The 23,349-nt window shown below is 46.5% G+C and overlaps 1 protein-coding gene across 3 annotated transcripts in view; it reads left to right on the forward strand.

The window, feature by feature from the left end:
- The first annotated feature begins 3,874 nt into the window (after window positions 1-3,874).
- ppp1r36 (protein phosphatase 1 regulatory subunit 36) overlaps window positions 3,875-23,349 on the forward strand; it is a 72,743-nt gene continuing 53,268 nt past the window's right edge. For all 3 annotated transcript variants that reach the window (XM_087989463.1, XM_087989461.1, XM_043698446.2), the window contains exons 1-2: window positions 3,875-3,934; window positions 10,511-10,575. In XM_087989463.1, coding sequence (XP_087845589.1) covers window positions 3,908-3,934; window positions 10,511-10,575 — 92 coding nt within the window. In that variant the 5' untranslated portion in view covers window positions 3,875-3,907. The remainder of the gene's footprint in view (window positions 3,935-10,510; window positions 10,576-23,349) is intronic.

Genomic DNA, 23,349 nt, shown 5'->3' on the forward strand with positions numbered 1-23,349 from the left:
AAACCTATGCCTTCTAGTTCTGGACTCCCTGACCCCAGGGAAAAGACTTTGCCTATTTACCCTATCCATGTCCCTCAATATTTTGTAAACATCTATAAGGTCACCCCTCATCCTCCAACGCTCCAGGGAAAACAGCCCAGCCTGTTCAGCTTCTCCCTATAGCTCAAATCCTCCAACCCTGGCAACATCCTTGTAAATCTTTTCTGAACCCTTTCAAGTTTCACAACATCTTTCCGATAGGAAAGAGACCAGAATTGCACGCAATATTCCAACAGTGGCCTAACCAATGTCCTGTACAGCCGCAACTTGACCTCCCACCCCCTGTACTCAATACTTTTGACCAATAAAGGAAAGCATACCAAACACCTTCTTCACTATCCTATCTACCTGCAACTCCACTTTCAAGGAGGTATGAACCTGCACTCCAAGGTCTCTTTGTTCAGCAACACTCCCTAGGTCCTTTCAATAAGAATTTTTCTAAACTGCAGCAAATACTGACCTAGCTAACACAATATATAAACAATCTCCCATTAACATTACTGGTGACATGCAAATCATCTGCTCTTTGTTATCTACTGAATTATGGTTTCAGAAGGTTTCTCTGAATTTGTTTTTGTTTTCTTTAAACGCCTTCACAAGAGTAACCAATATGCCACAAGTTTGAAGTCCAAACTCTAAAAACTATATGAATAAATAGATAAATTACAAACCTTTCATCATTTATTTCAAATAATAAGCCACAGGTGTTAGTTTTGACTCAGTTTCTGAGTTTGCTATTTAGTATCATAATTCAGAATCCATATATTGTATTTCTGTTAAAGCTAAGCTACATATTCTTTTTTTATTTCTCTTTAATTTTCATAAATTATACCAATAACTGAATTTCCAAATCATCACTCTCTTTCATAGACCTCCTCCTCTAATTTCATGAGCCTGAGAGCTCGTCAGAATACACCATAAAATAATTTAGGATACGTCATATGTAACTTCTCAGTCTATTTTGCTTTTACTGAGCATTTCAGAATATTTTACAAACAGCCAGGTCATTTCCCAAGATCAATTCCCGTTGTTGGATCTTTTTCACTATTCTCATTAGAACATTCTTTAATCCAATTCTATATCATATAATCAGATTGTAACCTCCATGTAACCTCAAATTAATGTTTTCTCCTTCATTATGTTATGGACTAGACTAGACTCCCTCAAAATATTTTAAGAAAGTAGCCTAGACCCTAATTTTTTCTTATTTTAAGGGCAAATGTGGTGATTGTTCCAGATACAATGCGACTGGTCAAACTACTCAAAGTTAAGCAAAAACACAATTTATTTAAACACTGTAGTTAAAATACAACCAAATAAAGAGGAATTTAAAATAACTCAAATCTACTGGAAACTTAGCAGAATAATAGATACAGTAACTATTACTAATTAACTGTTGCAATATAATTACATCACATAAACATACCCTTTGACAAAGAAAGGAAAATTCAGACAAAGATTCTCGCATGCAGTTCTCCAATCCAGGAGGAAAAAAACATCAAGAGAGAACTCAGAGAGAGTAGTTGCCGAGAGACATTCACTGAAGCTTCCAACTCTGTTGAGACCCCAATAGCTTCTGATGTTACTGAAAAACCAAAACCCAGAAATCCTAATCTGTGAGAGCTGGCCACACCCATTCAAGTGGCACAAAAAAATCCCACAGCCTCCCAAACCTTTTACTCAATTGGTCTACAGTAGCCAGCTTGGCACCTCTGCCTTACAACCTCTCCAAAAAAACCAAGTCAAAATAATCCCTTAAAGCGACAGCATCATCACAATTAATCCTCCAGAAGACAAATTGTATCATCCAGGATTAGTGATTGATTTGTTCCAGTGTGCCTCAATATCTTTGTTGGTTTACCTTCTTCATTTGAAGAATGATGAAATTCTGCTCCCTTTGAAACAAAATATTCAGATTTTCCAGTGATTTTATTCTCTTTTTCAATACTCAAGGAAAGATATTCTTGACTGCCTTGAGTTATCTCCCTTTTTATAGCCTCTAAGGAAACATTCCCTTTGTATTACCGGCTACGGTTTTAATGTCTGTTTCCTTACTGATGCACCCTTTTCTGAGAATTCCATTGGCTTTCCTACTGTTGAAAGTAATCTGCCACTCTCCCACAACCACCTGATGAAGGAGCGGTGCTCTGAAAGCTAGTGCTTCCAATTAAACCTGTTGGACTATAACCTGGTGTTGTGTGATTTTTAACTTTGTACACCCCAGTCCTACACCGGCATCTCCAAATCATGCCATTCTCATAATACATTGGGATAGTGTGCTGGAAATCAAACCCCACAAATACGGAAAGAACTTCAAAGTTTGTGAGAATATTTGTAGCTCGGGTGCTCGTTGTTGTGGTTCTGTTCGCCGAGCTGGGAATTTGTGTTGCAGATGTTTCGTCCCCTGTCTAGGTGACATCCTCAGTGTTTGGGAGCCTCCTATGAAGCGCTTCTGTGATGTTTCCTCCGCCATTTATAGTGGTTTGTCTCTGCCGCTTCCGGTTGTCAGTTCCAGCTGTCCACCACTGCAGTGGCCGGTATATTGGGTCCAGGTCGATGTGTTTGTTGATAGAAACTGTGGATGAGTGCCATGCCTCTAGGAATTCCCTGGCTGTTCTCTGTTTGGCTTGTCCTATAATAGTAATGTTGTCCCAGTCGAACTCATGTTGCTTGTCATCTACGTGTGTGGCTACTAAGGATAGCTGGTCGTATCGTTTCGTGGCTAGTTGGTTATCATGGATACGGATCGTTAGCTGTCTTCCTGTTTGTCCTATGTAGTGTTTTGTGCAACGTAGTGTACAAAATCCCATGCAAGGGCTGCAATGTCGCCACACATGGTGCCATCTTAGATACAAAAGACCTAGGCACAAAGTTTTAGTTACAGAAATAGAGAAATAAAGATATTGTTTAAAAGTTCAGCATTATAGTCTTCTGAGTATAAAAGTGGAAAAATAAAGTTAAACATTTCGGTCCTTTCTTATGAAGTTCTTTAGTTATGAAGTTAGGAAATATGAATTGCTAGTTTATAACTCTATAACTTTAACTCACTTCCAGGGCTATTCTCACACTTGGTCTAATGCCGCCTTACCTGCTGATCCTAGAGGTACTTGCACTGGATTTATTACATCTGATACTGAGGATTACATTCAGACTGATTTCATTGCTACCTTTCAAGGAGGTTACACTCTCACTGGGTTTGTTATTCATTGCTAGGGGCTCACTCTCATGCTAGGTTAATACTCTGTGCTCTTGGTTGTAACCCTCACATTAGTTTATTACTCATCAGGGGTTACTCTCACTCTGGGTTTATTACTTGCCCTGAAGGTCACTCTCATGCTGGGTTTTACTCCCCATTTCTGAGGCGGTACTCTCAAATTCACACCAGGTTTCTTAGTCCTCACAGGGTTTACTTTCACAACCCCTTCATTATTTCCCACCCCCAGGGGTTAATGACACTGGGTAAATTACTGCCCTTGCCACTCTCAGAGAGTATTTTCACGCTGGGTTTATTACTCTCTGCTCCCAGGGATTGCTCTCCAGCGGGTTACTCACATTACTCCCCTTCCAGGGGATTATCCTCATATTGAGCTAATTATTTTCGTCCCAAGAGTTAGTGGGGCTTTCCCTCTCCCCTCCCACCGGGGGTTACGTAGTTCATGACTCCCTGCTCCTGAGAGTTGTTCTCACACTGGGTTTATTACTGGTCCCCCACCCCAGGGGGTGTCACTGTCTCCCGAGGAGGGAGGGAGTGTGTATGTGTGTGTGGTGGGGGGTTACTTGCTGTACTCTGCTCCGGGAATGTATCTTGTTGCGGTTGCTAGGAGACTGCTGTAAACAGACTGTGTGGAGGAGGGGCGCTGCAAGCGGCATGGCCGGATACCTCAACCTGGAGCAGGTGAGAGCGGGGCAAGGCAGCGAGGGAACCCCCCCAGGAAAGGGCAGGGCGAGCGGGGAACGGGCCTGGGTTTGGGGGGGAGTGGGGAGATATTTGCCCTCCCTTTGTCCCAGTAACACCAAGCGGGCTCTGACCCTCTGATTTTAATGTTAGCGGCTCTTAACCGTCACCATCAGGAACGCGATAAAAACAAGGACTGCACATGCTGGAAACCAGAGTCCAGATTAGAGTGGTGCTGGAAAAGCACAGCAGGTCAGGCAGCATCCGAGGAGCAGGAAAATCGACGTTGCGGGCAAAAGCCCTTCATCAGGAATACAGGTAGAGAGCCTGAAGGGTGGAGAGATAAGTGAGAGGAGGGTGGGGGTGGGGAGAAAGTAGCATAGAGTACAATAGGTGAATGGGGGAAGGGATGACGGTGATAGGTCAGGGAGGAGGATGGAGTGGATAGGTGGAAAAGAAGGTAGGCAGGTAGGACAGGTCATGGGGACAGTGCTAAGCTGGAAGTTTGGAACTGGGGTGAGGTGGGGGAAGGGGAAATGAGGAAACTGTTGAAGTCCACATTGATGCCCTGGGGTTGAAGTGTTCCGAGGTGGAAGATGAGGCGTTCTTCCTCCAGGTGTCTGGTGGTGAGGGAGCGGCGGTGAAGGAGGCCCAGGACCTCCATGTCCTTGGCAGAGTGGGAAGGGAGTTGAAATGTTGGGCCACAGGGCGGGAACGCGCTAAAACTAACTTCAAGCATTAACCTTATAGCTAAAGCTGGGCGCTAAGAGGTGATGTATTTGGGACTGTCACTGGGATTGGAATTCCAATGCTCTGGGTATGTGCTTTTAAATTCTATTGCACTTGGTGAAATTAAAACAAACACCTGGATCCCCTGAACCGTGTCCCTCCCTCTGCCAAACCTTATGGTCACCATGAAACTATTAACTTTCTGTGAAACCTCTTTCTTTCACCAATGTCATCTTTATCTCGTCTAACTTAAATGTGACTCCAGACCCACAACGGTGGTGTTGACTCTTACCTACATTCCGAAATGGCTGAGAAAACTACTTAGTTTAAAGGTAGTTCGGGAGAGACAATAATGAACCAGGGTGGCCACTGACCCTGCTCCACATTCAATAAAATCACGGCTGATTTGATTCTAACTTCAACCCTACCTTCCTGCATAGCCTTGATAATATTTATCCCCTCTGTAATCAAGAATCTATCTCCCTCTGCCTTAAAAAATATTTAAAGATTTTGCATCCACTGTCTTTCAAGGAAGGGAATTCCAAAAACTCTTAGACAAAAGATGTTTCCTCAACTCTGTTTTAAATTTTATTATTTAAACTTATTTTTAAATGATGATAATAAAACAGGTTGTACGTTTGCTCTCTGAGCTTGTAGGATTGTTCTGGGTATTTGTATATGATATTTGTTCTGCTGGTTGTTGGTATGGGTCCTTTAAATTCATTAGGAGCTGTTTCAGGTAGATTTGCGGGCTACCATGATGCCTAGGGCCTGGAGCAGTCTGGTTGTCATCTCCGCGATATCTTTAATATATGGCAGGGTGAAAAGAGTCTCTGGGGGTGTTGTGTCTTCTTGTTTAGGTCTGTTGTGTAGGAATCGGCAGACTGTGCTTATTGGGTACCCGTTGTTCCTGGATATGTTGTACAGGTATTTTTCGTCAGCTTCTCATATTTCCTGGGTGCTGCAGTGTGTTGTCGCTCATTTAAATAATGTCACAATGTAGCTCTGCTTGTGGTATACAAAATATCCTGCATGGACTGCAGCAAACATTACATCGGGCAGACAGGCAGAAAACTAGCCACCAGGATACATGAACACCAACTAGCCACCAAAAGACATGATCAACTATCACTGGTATCCATACACACACAGACGAAGAGGGACACCAGTCTGACTGGGACAATATATCCATCCTAGGACAGGCTAAATAGAGACATATAGGAATTCCTAGAGGCCTGGCATTCAAACCAGAACTCCATTAACAAACATATTGATTTAACCCCATTTACCAACCTCTAAGGAAAAGAACAGGAAGTGATATCACCCACCTTAACAGACCAAGACACAGAAATAGAAAGCGGGACAGAACACCAGCGCTTCATTGGAGGCTCACTGATGATGTTACCGAACTGATGGTGTCAAAATGTCTGAGAACAAACCTACCAGCTCAGCGAGTAAACTTACAATCTGATCGACAACCTGAGCTACACATTTTCTCTAAAATCGATGATAATAAATGCTGACCTTAATGAACAAATAACAAAGAAATTAATCCCCAGCCCTAACCCTAAACCTATCACCAATCCTATAGCTTAAAGCCCAAACCTAAACATTAATCCAAGTCACAAACTCTCACTATAACCTCAACACCAAACCATACGTATAACCTTTAAGGATGCCCTAACATTGAAGTGATGAAGCCAATGTGTGCACACTAAGTTCCCATAAATACCAGTGTGAGGAAGAGATCTATTTTTAGGAATGTCGATGGAATGATAATAAAAATGGCTCTGCTTTTTCATTACGGATTTTAAAATTAGGTATTACCTCTATACTGTAGATATTCACAATCATTTGGTTATAAGTTATTAAAGCAGGTGAAAGAAAGAGATTTGGCTATTCTAATGCAGCATCTTGCTGATCATTTGGAAGTGACAGCTGATCCAAATGGGATGTTGGGGTTCATTCATCAGACAAGTGATTAGATTACATTACAGTGTGGAAACAGGCCCTTCGGCCCAACAAGTCCACACCGACCCGCCAAAGCGTAACCCACCCATACCCCTACATTTACCCCTTACCTAACACTACGGGCAATTTAGCATGGCCAATTCACCTGACCTGCACATCTTTGGACTGTGGGAGGAAACCGGAGTACCTAGAGGAAACCCACGCAGACACGGGGAGAATGTGCAAACTCCATACAGTCAGTCATCTGAGGCGGGAATTGAACCCGGGTCTCTGGTGCTGTGAGGCAGCAGTGCTGACCACTGTGCCACCATGCCGCCCACTAATATAAAACAAGACATGCTTATTTTGACCTTGGGCAGACCATGGTTAGATCGCACTTGGAAAACTTTTTTGCCCATCTTAAATCCCTAATTACTTGCTGTAACTGCATACAAGTATTTTGTGAATCGTGTCTCCCAGATCTCTTATTCTCAGAGCTTTCCAAATCTCATCATTTAGATAACATGCTTTAATTTTTATTCTTCATGCCAAAATGGATAATTTCATTTTTCTTACATGACTATATTTTCAAGATCTTTTGCTATTCACTGATCAAGATTCCTTTGTTCATCCTTACATCACCTTCAGAACTTTCTCCACAGTGAAGACCAATGCAAAATACCTGTTCAATTTACCTGCTGACTCCTTATTTTCTGTTATTAATTCCCCAGACTCACTTTCTGCAGACCAATGCAGACATTGTGAACTCTTCTCTTTTATAAATATCTAACAGATTTATGATTTTTGTACATTATTATACTTGCATCAATAGCTATTTTTTTGCCATAAGTCCATAAGATACTAGAGCAGTAGTAGGCCATTCAGCCCATTGAGACTGTGCCACCACTCAATGAGATCATCTGATACTCTTCAACTCCACATTGATTCCTGTCTCTCAGACTTGAATATATTTTCATAATTCAGCCCCAGTAGTAGAAAATTCCACATATTGACAGCAATTTTCTGCTACTTATTAATCTTTTGGTCATTCTATGCTGTGTCTTATATTCTGCCTAATCTTGTGACCTTCCATCTATTTTTGAACAATTATAATTTTTTTTAATTTGAACTACTTTTTTTAGTTTAAATGGTGGTAGGTCCTCCCTTTGGGAACTTGTGTTTTTCTCAACTGCAACCTTTACTAACTTGTCCAGGCACTGTTATTGGTCCATCTCTGCGGGCACTACCAATGGCAATTAAATAGCTCTTTGTAAGCCAATTGAATTAATTTTATCTGACAAGTAATGTATCTTTGTCCACCTTCAGTATTATTAGTCTGGCGCACTGACCTCTACACCGCTGAAGCCAAACGCCAACTCGAGGACACCTCTTCCTACTGCCCACTCGACCATGACCCCACCCTCCATCACCAAACCATCATCTCCCAGACCATACAGAACCTCATCACCTCAGGAGATCTCCCACCCACAGCTTCCAACCTCATAGTCCGGGAACCCCGCACTGCCCGGTTCTACCTCCTTCCCAAGATCCACAAGCCTGACCACCCTGGCCGACCCATTGTCTCAGCATGCTCCTGCCCCACTGAACTTATCTCTACCTACCTCGACACTGTCCTATCCCCCCTAGTCCAGGAACTCCCCACATACGTTCGAGACACCACCCGTGCCCTCCACCTCCTCCAAGACTTCCGTTTCCCCGGCCCCCAATGCCTCATCTTCACCATGGATATCCAATCCTTCTACACCTCCTTCCGCCATGACCAGGGCCTCCAAGCCCTCCGTTTTTTCCTCTCCAGACGTCCCCAACAGTACCCTTCCACCGACACTCTCATTCGTTTGGCCAAACTGTTCCTCACCCTTAACAATTTCTTCTTTGAATCCTCCCACTTCCTCCAGACCAAAGGGGTAGCCATGGGCACACGTATGGGCCCCAGCTATGCCTGTCTCTTTGTTGGCTACGTAGAGCAGTTGATCTTCCGTAATTACACCGGCACCACTCCCCACCTCTTCCTCCGCTACATTGATGACTGCATTGGCGCCACCTCATGCTCCCGCGAGGAGGTTGAGCAATTCATCAACTTCACCAACACATTCCACCCTGACCTTAAATTTACCTGGACCATTCTGACACCTCCCTCCCCTTCCTAGACCTCTCCATCTCCATTAGTGAAGACCGACTTGACACTGACATTTTTTACAAACCCACCGACTCCCACAGCTACCTGGATTACACCTCTTCCCACCCTATCTCTTGCAAAAATGCCATCCCGTATTCCCAATTCCTCCGCCTCCGCCGTATCTGCTCCCAGGAGGACCAGTTCCACCACAGAACACACCAGATGGCCTCCTTCTTTAGAGGCCGCAATTTCCGTTCCCATGTGGTTAAAGATGCCCTCCAACGCATCTCGTCTACATCCCGCACCTCCGCCCTCAGACCCCACCCCTCCAACCGTAACAAGGACAGAACGCCCCTGGTGCTCACCTTCCACCCTACAAACCTCCGCATAAACCAAATCATCCGCCGACATTTCCGCCACCTCCAAAAAGACCCCACCACCAGGGATATATTTCCCTCCCCACCCCTTTCCGCCTTCCGCAAAGACCATTCCCTCCGTGACTACCTGGTCAGGTCCACGCCCCCCTACGACCCACCCTCACATCCTGGCACTTTCTACTACCACCGCAGGAACTGTAAAACCTGTGCACACACCTCCTCCCTTACCTCTATCCAAGGCCCTAAAGGAGCCTTCCATATCCATCAAAATTTTACCTGCACATCCACTAATATCATTTATTGTATCCGTTGCTCCCGATGCGGTCTCCTCTACATCGGGGAGACTGGGCGTCTCCTAGCAGAGCACTTTAGGGAACATCTCCGAGACACCCGCACCAATCAACCAAACCGCCCCGTGGCCCAACATTTCAACTCCCCCTCCCAGTCTGCCGAGGACATGGAGGTCCTGGGCCTCCTTCACCGCCGCTCCCTCACCACCAAACGCCTGGAGGAAGAACGCCTCATCTTCCGCCTCGGAACACTTCAACCCCAGGGCATCAATGTGGACTTCAACAGCTTCCTCATTTCCCCTTCCCCCACCTCATCCTAGTTTCAAACTTCCAGTCCCCTTGACTTGTCCGGACTTGTCCGACCTGCCTAGCTCCTTTTCCACCTATCCACTCCACCCTCTCCTCCCTGACCTATCACCTTCATCTCCTCCCCCACTCACCCATTGTACTCTATGCTACTCTCTCCCCACCCCCACCCTCCCCAAGCTTATCTCTCCATGCTTCAGGCTCTCTGCCTTTATTCCTGATGAAGGGCTTTTGCCCGAAACGTCGATTTTGCTGAAGCTCCTCGATGCTGCCTGAACTGCTGTGCTCTTCCAGCACCACTAATCCAGAATTAGGTTGTCATAGTCTTACCAGACCATAGGGGCTGCTCTCTTATTAGAGAGAAGTAGCTGATGGTGATTTAACTGGAGGGCCACCAAACCCCAGGCAAGTGAGGAGGTTGAGAAGGAAAACCCTTCATGGTAACCTCAAACCAGTGATGGGAATTGACCCCATGCTCTTGGCATCACACTCCTCTACAAACCATCAATCCAGCCAACTGAGCTAAACCAATTCCCAGCATCATTATAGTGAATGAAATTTGAAGAGAGAAAGACAATGAAGGTCAATTTTGTTTCCTATTCTTCTGATTTATTTCTTGGATTTTGCTCCTAGCAGTGACCAAATCAATCTTCGATTGCTGGAGACTTCAGGGTTGGAGAGTTGGTAACTCTAGGATATGATGCTGCCATCCAGACCCTTTGGATCTATACTGTTTGATATTCTGCTGCAAATGTCATTTTTGATTTTATAATTGTACTTTTTGCAGTTGATTGCAGCAGTACCTGCACATTGGGTCTGGAAGGATGACACAAACACACTTGAATTAGTCAGGTACGTGAATGAATCTGTTCATACCAAAGACTGCCCGCAGTGTTCCCACTCTGTTGATGTGTTCAGTCAGTTGTTCTGGGAAAAGGCTAACTCAGATTGTATGCAGGTTCCTGCCCATAACCTGGTGAGCTCTGAAAGAAACAATTTATGTTCGAGGAGAGTCATAGAATCATAGAGCTATACAACATGGAAGCAGACACTCCAGTCCAACACATCTATGCCAACCAGATATCCTAAATTTATCTAGAGTATTGGTGAACAAAGACGTACCTTGCAAAGTTTCTCATCTTGAACTTATCAGGACCATACACAAGGATACCAATGTACAGGGGAACAACCTTACGTACTGAATGAGAAAAGAGTGCTGGTTAGTTAGCAGATTGACTCTGATTGGTAGGAGCGGACCATTAAGCCCCTCAAACCTGCTTCACCATTTAATAAGATTATCGCTAATGTGCATTTTTAGAGTTAGAATTAGGGGTTTATTATCACGTTGTTCAAGCACAGGGATAAGCAAATACAGTGAAAAGCGTACAAAATTCCGAATCCTGGCACCATTTTAGGTACAAAGATCCAGTACAGTATGAAATGCTGGAGATCACAGTGGGTCAGGCAGCATCCGTGGGGAGAGAGCAAGCTAACATCTTGAGTCTAGATGAACTTCCATTTCATTTGTCATTAGTGTTTCTTATGAATTATCCTGATGAATTCAAGATGAAAAGCTTCACAAAGTACATTTTACTCAGCAATACTGAGTGCAGCAAGTGCTGCAGCAGTGAAGATGCAACGCCCTCTGCAACCATGTCCCGGAGTGCTGGTTTGCTTCAGCAACATCAACGGTGTTGTGGACCTGGCCTGGAATGCTAACGGCCCGGGATTCCAACGTTCCGAATCGAGGTGAGTTCAGCCCAGAATTCCAATGGCCTAGGATAGCTTGAGGTGGCTTTTGTGGTGTCTTCCAGCCTGGGATTCCCACGGCCCAGAATGGTGGCTTGGGATTCCCAAGGCCCAGAATGGTGGCTTGGGATTCCCATGGCCCAGAATGGTGGCTTGGGATTCCCAAGGCCCAGAATGGTGGCTTGGGATTCCCATGGCCCAGAATGGTGGCTTGGGATTCCCAAGGCCCAGAATGGTGGCTTGGGATTCCCATGGCCCAGAATGGTGGCTAGGGATTCCCATGGCCCAGAATGGTGGCTAGGGATTCCCACGGCCCAGAATGGTGGTCTGCTTCAGCAGCTTCAGCAGTGTGGTGGTCCAGTCTGGGATTCCCACGGCCCAGAATGGTGATCTGCTTCAGCAGCTTTAGGGGTGGGGGAGGTCCAGCCCAGGATTGGGTGGCTTCAATGTCATTGTTCTGCAGCGGTGGAGAAGGTGGTTTCTGTCTTTTCCTTGACCTTGAGAACCACATTGTATTTATTCTATCCATGCTCCTCAATGTGAATTGAACAAACCTGGACTTTGTCTAATTTTTTTTATATATGTAATTTCTGTTATCAAAATTTGAGGTGTAGTGGACAGTGAAGAAGGTTACCTCAGAGTACAAGAGGATCATGATCAGATGGGCCAATGGGCCGAGGAGTGGCAGATGGAGTTTAATTTAGATAAATGTGAGGTGCTGCATTTTGGAAAGGCAAATTAGGGTAAGGCTTGTACACTTAATGGTAAGGTCCTGGGGAGTTTTGCTGAACAAAGTGACCTTGGAATGCAGGTTCATAGCTCCTTGAAAATGGAATTGCAGGTACATAGGATAATGAAGAAGGCATTTGTGCAGGAGTGTAGAAGTTGAGAGATTATGTTCCAGCAGTACAGAACATTGGTTAGGCTACTTTTGCAATATTGTGTACAATTCTGGTCTCCCTCATATTGGAAACATGTTGTGAAACTTGAAACAGTTCAGACAAGATTTACAAGGATGTTCCCAGGATTAGAGGGTTTGAGCGATAGGGAGAGGCTGAATAGGCTGGGGCTGTTTTCCCTGGAGCATTGGAGTCTGAGAATTGATCTTTCACAGGTTTATAAAATCATGAGGGACATGGATAGGGTAAATAGACCAGGTCTTTTCCCTGGGGTGGGGGAGTCCAAAACTAGACAGCATAGGTTTAACGTGTGAGAGGAAAAATTTAAAAGGGACCTGAGGGGCACATCTTTCACACAAAGGGTGGTACGTGTATGGAATGAGCTGCCAGAGGAAGTGGTGGAGGCTGGTATAATTACAGTATTGAAAAGGCATCTGGATGGGTATATGAATAGGAAGGGTTTAGAGGGATATGGGCCAAGTGCTAGCAAATTGGGACTAGATTAATTTAGGATATCTGGTCAGCATGGACGAATTGGACCAAGGGATCTGCTTCCGTGCTGTAGATCTCTCTGACTCTATGACTCTATCTATGTCTTTCCATTAATGCCTTAAAATTCTCTTGGCACAACCCTCCCTGTCTCTGTAATTTCCTTTAGCTCCAAAACTTGTGAGATCTCTGCACTCCATTAATTCTGCTCTTATGAGCATCTCTGATTTTAATCACTCTTTCATTGATCATGGTGCCACCAAACTCTGGAATTCTATCCCTGTGCCAATCCACTTTGTTACCTCACTTTTCTCCTTAAAACCCACTCTTTGGCCAAGCTTATGGTCAATTATTCTTGTAGTGATTGTAACGAGGTCAGCCAGATGGAGCTCATGGAATGAGTTCCCTAATTGGGGCTGTTAATCTGGTCCAATCAGGGAGCCCTGGCTGACAGATAAAATGGATGAGTGTCTCTATGCCTTTATGGATAGGTGGGAATCATGGAGTGCTTCATTTCTGCCTCCAATTCTATTTTGATTTAGTCTCCTCCTCCTCTCCCTATCTGCCCACATTTCACTTTTTGATACAAGCATTGCCCTTGTCGGGCTCTGCTTGTTAACGTTTCACTAGCCACATGAGTATTTTTCCTGGTGGTGGAGAATATAGAATAAAGTCTTTGCACAGTGGTGTATTTTAAGAAAAGCAAAGAAAACAGAAAAACAAAGATGAGTGTCAGAGATACTGACACTCTGGTGCCTGACCCTGAATGATTAGATTAGATTACTTACAGTGTGGAAACAGGCCCTTCAGCCCAAAAAGTCCACACCAACCCGCAACCCACCCAGACCCGTTCCCTACATTTACTCCTTCACCTAACACTACAGGCAATTTAGCATGGCCAGTTCACCTAACCTGCACATTTTTGGACTGTGGGAGGAAACCGGAGCACACTCACTCAGACACAGGGAGAATGTGCAAACTCCGCACAGACAATCACCTGAGACAGGAATTGAACCCGGGTCTCTGGCGCTGGGAGGCAGCAGTGCTAGCCACTGTGCCACCCATAAATGAGGCAGACTAAAGTTAAGGACTGTTCATGTATAAGTCAAAGGTAACAGGAAGAAAGTTAGCCACCAGGATACATGAACACTAGCTAGCCACACAAAAGGACATGACCCTCTCTCCCTCGTTGCCCTACACACGGAGGAAAAAAAACCCACCATTTTGACTGGGACAACACATCTATCCTGGGACAGGCTAAGCAAAGACATGCCAGAGAATTCCTAGAGGCCTGGCAATCCAACCACAACGCCATAAACAAACACATAGATCTAGGTACCATCTATCAACCCCTCAGAAAACGAACAGGAAATGACATCACCACAAACCCCAGGAATCCCATCCAGGACAAACATATAAATAGAAAGGAGGAGACAACAGCTTTGCTTCACTTGGAGGTCACCACTGATGATGTTATCTAGCCAGGTAATGAAATGTCTGGATACCAAACCTACAGCTCAAAGAGCAAACCTACACCCTAAACCTCAACATGAGCTACAAACCTTCACAAACCTTGCAATCACCCTACAAACTTGTATGTGTGTGTACCCCACCACAAAAATGGATCCCATGAGTCTTGCAGCAGACACGGAGGACTTCATCAGAACGAATGAGGCTCCAGGAATTCTTTCAAGATGCCAGCAGTGATCCCAGTGAGCCCACCGAGGAAGCAGAACAGTCATCAGAGATGTCTGTAGAGGAGTGACCAAAGAAGGAGTCAATTTGGACCCCACTGGAGGGCTGCCCTGGGTGTGACATGTGTGCTCAAACTGTCAGGAAATATATAAATGCCAGATGCATCAGCCGTACCCGTAAGGTAGAGCAAAACATCACCGGTTCACAACACAACACCATCCATGCTCTCAAAACCAATCACAACATTGTCATCAAATCAGCAGATAAAGGAGGAGCCATCGTTATTCAGAATAGAACGGACTACTGCAAGGAAGTGTACCGACAACTGAACAACCAGGAACACTACAGGCAACCACCGGCTAATCCGACCAAAGAACACACCCGTGATCTAAACACATTGATCAGGAGTTAGGATCCAGTCCTTCAGGGTTCCCCACGCACTCTCATCCCACGTACTTCTCGCATAGGAGACTTCTATTGCCTTCCAAAATACATAAAGCCAACCCACCAGGACGTCCCATCCTATCAGGCAATTGGACCCTGTGTGAGAATCTCTCTGGCTAGATCAAAGGCATCTTGAAACCCATTGTAGAGGGGACCCCAAGCTTCTGTCACAACACTACAGATTTCTTACAGAAACTCAGCATTGCCCGGACCAGTCGAACCAGGAACATTCCTCGTCACAATTGATGTTTCAGCACCCTACAACAGCATCCTCCACAATGAAGGCATCACAGCAACAGCCTCAGTACTCAGTATCAACAACTGCCAATCTCCAAGCACCATCCTACAACTCCTCATCCGCTTTATCCTCAACCACAGCATTTTCACCTTTGACAACCAGTAGTTCATCCAGATACATGGAACAGCCATGGGGACCAAATTTTCACCCCAATATGCCAACATTTTCATGCACAGATTCAAAAAAGTCTTCTTCTCTACGTAGGACCTCCAACCAACACCATATACCAAGTATATTGACGATAGTTATTTCCTCTGGACCCATGGTGAGGAGTCACTGAAACTACCACACAGTGATATCAATGAGTTTCATCCCACCATCAGACTTACCATGGACTACTCTCTACTATCTGTCTCATTCTTGGACACATGCATCTCTAAGGATGGGCACCTCAGCACCTCATTCTACCATAAACCCATGGATAACCTCACGATGCTGCACTTCTCCAGCTTCCACCCAAAACATATTAAAACAACGACCCCGAAAGACAAGCCCTACGCATACACCGGATCTGTTCAGATGAGGAGGAACATGATGGGCAATTGGAAGTACCTACGGATGCCCTCATAAGAATGGAGTATGATGCTCAACTCATCGACCGCCAGTTCTGACATGCCACAGCGAGAAACCGTAATGACAGACACGAGCTGCAACCGACAGGGTACCCTTCATTGTCCAGTACTTCCCAGGAGCCGAAAAACTAAGCCATATTCTTCGCGGCCTGCAGCACATTATCAATGAGGATGAGCACATCACCAAGACCTTCCCTACACCTCCACTGCTCGCTTTTAAACAACCACCAAACCTCAAACAGATCATTGGTCGTAGCAAACTGCCCAGCTTTCAGGACGATACCATACAAACTTGTCACGGTTGTGAGACATGTCAGAGTGTCATCACAGACAACACCATTACACGTGGGGACCCCTCCCACCATGTATATGGCAGGTACTCATGTGACTCGGCCAAAGTTGTCTGCAGGCAAGGATGCCCTGAGACATGGTACATTGGTGAGACCAAACAGAGGCTACGGCAACGGATAAATGAACACCACACAGCTATCAACAGACAGGAGTGTTCCCTTCAAGTCGGAGAACACTTCAGCGGTCCAGGACATTTGACCTTGGATCTTTGGGTGATCGTCCTCCAAGGCAGACTTCGAGACAGGCAACAACGTAAAGTGGCTGAGCAGAGGCTGATAGCCAAGTTCGGTACCCATGGGGATGGCCTCAACCCCAGGACCTCGGGTTCATGTCACACTACAAGTGACCCCTTTGCACTACACACACACACACTCCTACAGACCCAGACATTCACGCAGACCCTCTCAACAACGTTCACACATGCACCCCCACACTCACACACACCCTCTCACAAACTTGTGCCCCTTTACACTCACCCTCACACACATACACATACTCTCTCACAGACACTCATACCCCGCTGTGCACACACACCCACATGCACACACACACATATAAGTTTGTGAAGTGAATTTGTACTTGCAGAATTACATTTTATTTTGCTCAAAAACTGCGTGAATTCATGTAAGATTCTGTAAAAAATTTTTTATTTCTAAAATATACTTTATTCATAAAATACTTTGATGATCTGTACAACTGGACATGCCATACATATGTAAACATTCCATTTGTTTGCATACCGAAAACAGAGTAATCATTCCTATTTACAGGTCTGTACAATTACATTTTTAGCTGAGGCGTCAGCAGAGCCCAAATTACTGCGTGGGCCCCTGTTCTTCTTCGTCAGGCAGATGTTACAAGGTAGTCTTTCCCCACCGCGCCTTGGCGGCAGCTGCCCCAAGCTTCAGCGCCTCCCTCAACACGTAGTCCTGGACCTTGGAATGTGCCAGTCTGCAACACTCAGTCGGGGTCAACTCCTTCAGCTGGAAGATCAACAGGTTTCGGACCACCCAGAGAGCGTCCTTCACCGAGTTGGTGATCCTCCAGGCACAGTTGATGTTCGTCTCGGTGTGCGTCCCGGGGAACAGGCAGTAGAGCACGGAGTCCCGCGTCACGGCGCTGCTCGGGACGAACCTCGACAAACACCACTGCATTCCTCTCCAGACTTCTTCTGCGTAGGCACCTTCAGAAGGAGATGTGTGACAGTCTCGTCCCCCCCGCAGCCGCTTCGAGGGCAGCGTGCGGTGCGGCTGAGAGTCCGGGCGTGCATAAAGGATCTCACAGGCAGAGGTCTTCTCACCACCAGCCAAGCCATGTCTTGGTGCTTGTTGGAAAGTTCTGGCGATGAGGCCTTCTGCCAAATGGCTTTGACAGTCTGCTCAGGGAACCGCTCGATAGGATCCGCCCTCTCCTTTTCCCGAAGGGTCTCAAGGACACTACGTGCTGACCACTTCCTGATGGACTTGTGGTCAAAGGTGTTTTTCTTCATAAACTTCTCCACGAAGGACAGGTGATACGGAACGGTCCAACTACTCGGAGCGTTCTGCGGCAGCGAGGCCAGGCCCATCCTTCGCAACACCGGGGACAGGTAGAACCTCAGTACATAGTGACACTTGGTGTTTGCGTACCGGGGATCCACGCACAGCTTGATGCAGCCACACACAAAGGTGGCCATCAGGGTGAGGGTGGCATTGGGTGTATTTTTTCCCCTGTTGCCCGGATCTTTGTACAGCGAGTCCCTTCGGACCCGGTCCATCTTTGACCTCCATATAAACTGGAAGATGGCCCGGGTGACTGCAGCAGCACAGGTTCTGGAAATAGGCCAGACCTGTGCCACGTATAATAGCAATGACAGTGCCTCACACCTGATGACCAGGTTTTTTTCCCGCGATGGAGAGCGACCGGAGCGTCCATCTGCCCAGTTTCTGCCTCACTTTTCTGATACGCTCCTCCCAAGACTTGGCGCACGCCCCAGCGCCCCCGAACCAAATACCCAGCACCTTCAGGTGGTTGGTCCTGACGGTGAAGGGGATCGAGGATTGGTCGGCCCAGTTCCCGGAGAGCATGGCCTTGCTCTTGCCTCGGTTTACCTTGGCCCCTGAGGCCCGTTTGAACTGGTCACATATGCACATGAGTCTGCGCACGATCAGCGGATCCGAGCAGAAAACGGCGACATCATCCATGTACAAGGAGGCCTTAATCTGCAGGCCCCCGCTGCCAGGAATAGTCACCCCTCTCAGGCTCGCATCCTTCCTGATGGACTCGGCAAATGGCTCTATGCAGCACACAAACAAGGCAGGAGAGAGAAGGCAGCCCTGCCTGACTCCAGATCTGACTGGGAAGCTATCTGATCCCCACCCATCGATTGAGACTGCAATGACAATGTTGGTGTAGAGCAGTCTGATCCAATTGCAGATTCCCTCTCCAAAGCCCATTTTGAAGAGAACATCTCTCATATACCTGTGTGATATCCTGTCAAAGGCTTTCTCCTGGTCCAGGCTGATCAGGCAGGTGTCCATCCCTCTGTCCTGCACGTAGGCGATCATATCCCTGAGGAGTGCAAGACTCTCAGCGATCCAGAGGTTACCTGACATACGCAGGGCAGCTGAAAGTGTGCCGAACCTGCGGGAGGTCAGGCCACATGGTGGCGAATTGTAAGGTGACCGTCTGCCGAAACTGCAAGCAGGAAGGCCACCCGACCAAGGAATGTAAGGAGGCCAAGAACTGTAATCTGTGCGGAAAGGCGGGCCACATGTACAAGGCCTGCCCAAGACGAGGGGCCGCCACCTACGCACAGATGGCCAGAGGTGGCAACACGAGCCGTGGACCACCTAAGACCAGCAAGGTACCACAAAACAGCACGGGAATGATGTCTGGAGGCACCCAGAAGGAAGGGCAGGCTGTAGCGGAACAGACGGAGCGCAGCGTAGATACACCTGGTCTCGGGCAGACGGGTCTATCCGCTCAAGGATAGATTACCTGTTTGTGTCCCGAATGCTCTCGGTCAGATCCACCGACGTCAAGCCGGTGTCCTTCTCTGACCACTGCCTCCTGCTGGCCGACTGTCACCTACAGGACGAGCAGCGGGCTGATAAGGGAACGTGGAAGCTGAACACAAAGCTGTTGACCCCGGGAAACATTGAGGAGCTCAAGAGGGACTACGCAGGTTGGAGAACCGTGAAGCTCCTCTTTGAGTCCCCAGCTGACTGGTGGGAAACAGTAAAAGGGAACATCAAGAAGTTCTTCATCCTCAAAGGTGTTCAGGAGGCGAGAGAGAGGCGGGGAAAACTGTCCCAGCTCCAGGAAAGTATGCAGAACCTGCTCCTGCTGCAGACGATGGGGGTGGATGTCACGGAGGACCTCAAGGAGGTGAAGGGCCAGCAAGCCTCGCTCTTTGCTTCGGAGGCCTCCGAAGCAAAGATAATCTTCCGGTCCAGGGTCCGCTCGGTGGAGCAGGACGAGACGTGCTCACGTTTCTTCTTCCAGAAGGTGCACAAAGAGAGCTCTGTGCTCAGCAGCCTGAAGGAAGAAGATGGCTCGATAACGAGATCTCAGGCTGACGTCATGAGGATCAGTAAATCCTTCTATGCCAGTCTGTATGACGCGAAGCCAACCGACAGCGCGGCCGCCCAGTCGTTCCTGTCCTCTATCACGGAGGTCTTAGACGACAGAACACGGGAGAGGCTGGACCAGCCGCTATCTCTGGATGAGCTGACCAAGGCCCTCGAGTCCTTCTAAAAGAATAAAACTCCCGGAAGCGACGGCTTATCGGTCGAGCTCTATTCCGCTCTATGGGACTTGATTGGCCAGGACCTGCTGGAGGTGTATGTCAGTATGCTTCGGGCAGGTACCATGAGTGAATCCATGAGGAAAGGCATCATCACCCTCATCTACAAGCGGAAGGGGGAGAGGGAGGAGCTCAAAGATTGGAGACCAATCTCACTGTTGAATGCGGATTACAAAATTCTGTCAAAGGTAATCGCCAACCGGGTCAGGTCTGCTCTGGGGTCGGTGATGTAAGATTCTGTAAATCCCTTTTTTAGATTAGAATCAGTCTGAACGTTGGGGCACAGACAGCCTCACACAGGGCACCTCACACCTTCAATGCATTATCTGGGCCAGCGTGGCCCCTATTGTTAAAGTTCACTTGAGAATGTAACTTTAAGAAATTTACATATGGAAGAACTGAAACCAACATGCCCATTCTAAAAGATGAGAAACTTAACAAACAACCCAGGTCTTTTTCAATATATAATTTCAGTTACATCACGTTGTAAACTTTTGCTATAAATTCTGTGTCCTACGATCTTATACTGCACAACCACCTGATGAAGGAGCCGTGCTCCGAAAGCTCGTACTTCCAAATAAACCTGTTGGACTATAACCTGGTGTTGTGTGATTTTTAACTTTGTATGACTCTATGACTTCTATGGAATCTGACTCTGAACACATAGGGGTGGCTGGGTATACCCGAGGTCCCTGCTGCTGTCTCTATAAACCTGGGAAATCAAAACCAGTTTGGTACACCTAACCTCTGGACAGTCACAACAGAGAACCGAGATAGCACCATTTCTGCCTACTACATTTCTTCCTGATTGTATTTAGGGTCATGTTGATATGCCTTGCACAACCTGCGTAAACAGTACAGTTGGCAAATCCTTGGGTGACAAACTGGCTTTATTTGTAACTTGCAAATCTATTTTTAGCAGAAACCATCTCTTAGGAAGCCATTGTACAGTAGCAAATGCTAGTGGGCGGCACGGTGGCACAGTGGTTAGCACTGCTGCCTCACAGCGTCAGAGACCCGGGTTCAATTCCCGCCTCAGGCGACTGACTGTGTGGAGTTTGCACATTCTCCCCGTGTCTGCGTGGGTTTCCTCCGGGTGCTCCGGTTTCCTCCCACAGTCCAAAGATGTGCAGGTCAGGTGGATTGGCCATGCTAAATTGCCCATAGTGTTAGGTAAGGGGTAAATGTAGGGGTAGGGGTATGGGTGGGTTGCGCTTCGGCGGGGTGGTGTGCACTTGTTGGGCCGAAAGGCCTGTTTCCACACTGTAAGTCATCTAATCTAATCTAGTGATCTTAAATGTGAATAAAACGTGCCAGGAAGACTTTGGGAATGAGATACAATCAGGACATGAGGAACACTTACTTTTTTCTTAAATTTAGCTAATATTTCTATTCAACCTGTTCAGGGATGTTATGACACACCTCTGGAGCTGGTGGGACTTGAACCTGGGCCTTCTGATCCAGGAGTAGGGACACTACCATTGTGTCACAAGAGGGCCTGGGTCTTTTATATGCAGCAAATGGTAATTGGCAATGTTAGAAATGACAGCTCCTTCTAAGAATAAAACTACTTGAGTTAACTGAAAGTGGGTGATGCTATTGGAGTTAAGAGTTGGAGTGTTTTAGGGCTCTGCTGATGCAGTGGTTTGTGTCCCTATTTCTCATCCATGAGGCCAGTGTTAAAGCCCCACCTGCTCCAGAGGTGTACCATGACACCTCTGAACAGGTTGATTAGGAAAATAAGGGCTGGGATTTTCCTGGTGCTTTTGGAGAGGGAGCTCAATGTGTTTGCAGCACTCATGAAACTTTTCAGGTCATTGAATACTGTAAGGGCTGGAGTGCATCTTCTTTGATTTAGTAAGTATTCCTCCATTATTTCAAACTAAAGTTATGGTGCCCATAATAGGGCTACTTTGTATGAGAATAGGATAGGGACTGGATTGAGAAGGGAAGAGTAGAAACTGGTGCATGTACAGGTCTATAGTTTAACAAAAAAACACTTGTAAATCATGGTCAGTCTGCAGCTGCCTAATTCAGTATATGCATATTTGTATGTTCAACAATAAAGACCTGGAAGGTGTTGCCTATGAGGGCGGTGGAAGCAGAGACGCTGATTGATTTGTAGAGGGAATTGAAAGCAATACATATGCAGGAGTAATGGGGATTGCGAGGGGCTGTTGAACTCCAAGATGCAATGCAGGATCATACAGGAACTGACCGTTGCAATAAAGCAACACCACTTTAGCAGGCAAGGGCAAAGACACTGAGTGCATTCTTGATGGATATGGAGCAGAAGGCTAGGTGGGTGGAACACTGTCAGGTGACCTTAAAGCAGCCCAGCTTCAGCTCCAAGTACAAATTCAGTGAGAGTAATGCATCTCAGCAACTGAAGGTCTAACTGGGAGACATTGACAGGTCCGAGGTCCAAAGAGTCAGCAATAACTAAATGAACAACAAGGTGCCTGGGATCAGGGATGCCAGCAGAGCTGTTGAAGCAATGGCAGGAACACCGTCAGAACAGAGCACAAACAACATGGTCAGCAGGATACCAGCTTGAGAGTAACCATCATGTCATTATCAAGTTGCCAAGGAAGGGGACCTTCAGTGACTGCAATAATGAGGGAGTCACCACACTGTGGTCAGTTCCTGGCAGTGCTCCTTCACAGGTTAAAAACTGAAGTAAGCAGGGCCTTCCATAAGATATAGGAGCGGTATTAGGCCATTCAGCCCATCGACACTGCTCCACCATTCAGTCATGGCTGATAAGTTTCTCATCCCCATTCTCCCATTTTCTCTCTGAAATCTTTGATCCTCTTACCAATCAAAGACCTATTTCATAAATTACTGGAAAAGCTCAACTGTTCTTCTCTCTCTTTGGGCTCTATGTCCACTTATTGTTTACTCTTTACCCCCTTCCTCCACCCTATCTTCTGCATATAAAACAACATTTTCCGTGCAGAGAAATCAGAGTTAACATTTTGGGTCCAGTGACCCTTCCTCAGAACTGGGTATGTTCGGAGGAACGGTCACTCGATCCGAAACATTAACTGATTTCTCTCCACAGATGCTGCCAGACCTGCTGAGCTTTTCCAGCAATTTCTGTTTTTGGTCCTTAACTATCTGTTGTTGTATGGAGGGATTTTCTTGCTGTATGGTTAATGGTTGTTTCACAGCTAATGAATGGGTTGGCCCGCACAGCCCTGTGTGATAATGAGTTCCACAGGTTCACCACCCTCTGACTGAAGAAATTCCTCCTCACGACTGCTCTAAAGCATCATCCCTTCACTCTGAGGCTGTGCCATTAGGTCCCAGTCTCTCCTACTAGTGGAAGCATCTTCTCCA

This window comes from Chiloscyllium plagiosum, unplaced genomic scaffold, assembly GCF_037043375.1.
Source record: "Chiloscyllium plagiosum isolate Xiang-an unplaced genomic scaffold, Cpla_swu_hap1 HiC_scaffold_8, whole genome shotgun sequence".
In the NCBI taxonomy this organism is placed as follows: Eukaryota; Metazoa; Chordata; class Chondrichthyes; order Orectolobiformes; family Hemiscylliidae; genus Chiloscyllium; species Chiloscyllium plagiosum.